Source organism: Hyla sarda, chromosome 7 (genome assembly GCF_029499605.1).
Source record: "Hyla sarda isolate aHylSar1 chromosome 7, aHylSar1.hap1, whole genome shotgun sequence".
Classification (NCBI taxonomy): domain Eukaryota; kingdom Metazoa; phylum Chordata; class Amphibia; order Anura; family Hylidae; genus Hyla; species Hyla sarda.
In genome coordinates, this window is record NC_079195.1 from 2,610,227 (window position 1) to 2,613,963 (window position 3,737).

General features: G+C 47.2%; 1 protein-coding gene across 1 annotated transcript in view; it reads right to left on the reverse strand.

Moving 5' to 3' along the window:
• Positions 1–283, reverse strand: part of LOC130282638 (T-box transcription factor TBX10-like) — a 73,336-nt gene extending 73,053 nt beyond the window's left edge. The window contains exon 1 of the mRNA XM_056531085.1: positions 150–283. Coding sequence (XP_056387060.1) covers positions 150–171 — 22 coding nt within the window. The 5' untranslated portion in view covers positions 172–283. The remainder of the gene's footprint in view (positions 1–149) is intronic.
• Between the last annotated feature and the right edge of the window lie 3,454 nt (positions 284–3,737).

Below are 3,737 nucleotides of genomic sequence, written 5' to 3' on the forward strand. Positions count from 1 at the left end.
TTATTTAAAAAAAAAAAAAGTTTTCCACCGGAGTACCCCTTTAAGTTCGAGAAGTTTACTCACAAGGACAACAAGTTCTAGACACAGAATTCAGACACAGTTCAGAACATTCTAGAGGTTTCTACCTGTGATTCCTCGATGTCTCTTACCTGGTGAGAGTGAATGGTGCATCCTTACTTGATCCTTACTTGGTCCTTACTTGATCCTTACTTGGTCCTTACTTGATCGTTACTTGCTCCTTACTTGATCCTTACTTGGTCCTTACTTGGTCCTTACTTGATCCTTACTTGGTCCTTACTTGATTCTTACTTGATCCTTACTTGGTCCTTACTTGGTCCTTACTTGATCCTTACTTGATCCTTACTTGGTCCTTACTTGATCCTTACTTGATCCTTACTTGGTCCTTACTTGATCCTTACTTGGTCCTTACTTGATCCTTACTTGATTCTTACTTGGTCCTTACTTGGTTCTGTCTCCTAACCTGAGGTCTCTCTGACCCGACTGTCCGCTCGATCTCATCCACACTGTCATTAAGTCCCTGGTCATGTCCGTGTTCTCTCTGTCCGTCCTTAGACCTCCCCTTTTTCTGTCACTTTATGAGGGTCCTGCTGTGACTTCCGATATCCACTTGAGGACCAGGAGTCTTCTCTGAATATCAAAACTCTTCTTCAGGGTGAAGTTCTGGAGTCAATCAATGACTTGTAATGAGATTATTGTCTCAGTGTCAACACCTGCCCATATATGAGTCCGGGGCCACAGATAGCGGAGCCGGGACAGTCCCCAGGAGTCCGTGGAGCAGCACACGTCAGACAGGTGCCCTCTCATTGTGCCCCGGGCAGTCTCTCATCCATCTTGGCTCTGCCACTAGCAGTCACATTATCTAATAAGCTCCATTAATCTCTTTGTGACAAGTCGTGATTTATGAGGCTGCATCCAGCAAGAGGAAAAGGAGCGAGGAGGACGGCGCCTCATACGGCACATGGTCTCCAGTATGAACAGGATCCTACAGATTTGTGCTCACCGAACCCTTCACCCCGTAACCCCAGGAACTTTAGTAGAAAGTAAAAAGGACAAAACAAGAGCACAAAACCTAAAGGGAAAAAAACATCTTAAAGTGACGCTACACAAAAACACATAAAAGACATAATAAGGATCTCAGGGTTCCTTTAGCTGCAGATTTGGGGGATCAGGTAGATTTTAGGGATTTATCGAGACTTTCTGCTCAAAGGACATTAGATTAAAGTTGAGGAAAACACAATTCAACCAATCTTGAAATTTACCAAAGAATGGTTGATTTAACCAACTGGTGACAGACCACCATGGACTGGTGATAGACTGCCATCAACTGGTGACAGACCGCCATCAACTGGTGACAGACCATCAACTGGTGACAGACCATCAACTGATGACAGACCATCAACTGGTGACAGACCGCCATCAACTGGTGACAGACCACCATCGACTGGTGACAGACCACCATCAACTGGTGACAGACCGCCATCAACTGGTGACAGACCATCAACTGGTGACAGACCGCCATCAACTGGTGACAGTCTACCATCGACTGGTGACAGACCGCCATCAACTGGTGACAGACCATCAACTGGTGACAGACCACCATCAACTGGTGACAGACCATCAACTGGTGACAGACCACCATCAACTGGTGACAGACCGCCATCAACTGGTGACAGACCACCATCAACTGGTGACAGACCATCAACTGGTGACAGACTGCCATCAACTGGTGACAGACCGCCATCAACTGGTGACAGACCGCCATCAACTGGTGACAGACCGCCATCAACTGGTGACAGACCGCCATCAACTGGTGACAGACCGCCATCGGCAGGTGACAGACCGTCATCGACTGGTGACAGACCGCCATCGGCAGGTGACAGACCGCCATCGACTGGTGACAGGCCACCATCGGTAGGTGACAGACCGCCATCGGTAGGTGACAGGCCACCATCGACAAGTTCGTTCATCGATTCTTCTTCACCAACCTTCTTCTATCTCCTGTGTGTGGCCTCCTTAAAGGGGTTATCCAGGAAAAAACTTTTTTTTATTTATATCAACTGGCTCCAGAAAGTTAAACGGATTTGTAAATTACTTCTATTAAAAAAATCTTAATCCTCCCAGTACTTATGAGCTGCTGAAGTTGAGTTGTTCTTTTCTGTCTAAGTGCTTTCTGATGACACCTGTCTCGGGAACTGTCCAGAGTAGAAGCAAAATCCCCATAGCAAATCTCTTCTACTCTGTGCAGTTCCCCAGACAAGCAGAGATGTCAGCAGAGAGCACTATGGCCAGACAGAAAAGAACAACTCCACTTCAGCAGCTGATAATTATTGGAAGTATTAAGATTTTTTTAATAGAAGTCATTTACAAATCTGTTTAACTTTCTGAAGCCATTTGATATATAAAAAGACATTTTTTCCTGGAATGCCCCTTTAAATCAGTTGTCCCATTGTTGATGAACGATCGCTTGATGAACTATACATGTGAGATATAAAGTAGGTTGGTGAATGAACGATCCCCATTATCTATGAACCTACCTACTCACGCTGCTCCCCCCTTCATGCTCTGTATTATTACAGCCCAAGATGGTGGACCATGACCGTATGCCGTGAGCATTGTGCAGCCGTTGGCCCCGCATACGGATGTGGTTTTGTCTTGCAGCGTGGATCATGCTATGGTGACGAGGCCCGCACCTTTCAAGCAGGGGAGAAGCTATTAAGCAAACTATACAGAGTAGCAGGGACTCCTGTCAATTTAACAAGTATCCTGGCTCCTGTACAGTAAGTAATGATACACATATACCGTCTCGATTCAATACGTATACCGTATACCGCTATTTACTGTCTGACCCGAGAAGCATAACATCGCCAATAACTCCATAGAGTCGCCTCTCTGGGCATCACGCACCTGGCCCAATGGGTGTGGGGCAGGTGACACCCGCAAACTTTATCTTCAAATATTCGGATGAAATTATTTTCTAACAGATTATGTGGTGTAGATCAGTGGTCTCGTACTGTGGCCCTCTAGCCGTTGGCTGTCCGTGCATGCTGGGAGTTGAAGCTTTGCAACATCTGGAGGGCCACATATTGAGGCCACTGGTGTAGAAGGAATCAGAACTGATCATCAGATGTGGGATCTCCTCCCCCACCAGTCCCTACATTATGGCCGCCATATACATCAGATCTTATCTAGATGACCCTCCCCCGATCTTCAATACTGGTCCACAACATCCAAATGGCCGCCAAAGAGGCCGATTAGACAGATCATGTAGCACCTAATTGTGGGTGGTGTTTACTTTCCTGACCATTCAGTCCTATAGAAGGCCGGGGGGCATCTCCCTTGGGGGTCACCCTATTGGCCCCTCGGTGCCCTTTTGCCACTTAGTCTCAGGATGCTTAATCGTTGTGCTACTCTGACCACTTTAGTGACATCAACCCAACTTCTAACCTTTTACCTGACCTTTTGTGACTTTACGTATCACCACTGGGAAAGTGCCCTACCAGACTGATGATTACCCCCACAGACCTCTGTAGCCAGTTGAACCCCCTGTGATGAGGAACGCTCACCGGACTCTACACAAGGAACGCTCACCTGGCCCTACATGAGGAACGCTCACCGGACTCTACACAAGGAACGCTCACCTGGCCCTACATGAGGAATGCTCACCGGACTCTACACAAGGAACGCTCACCAGGCCCTACATGAGGAACGCTCACCGG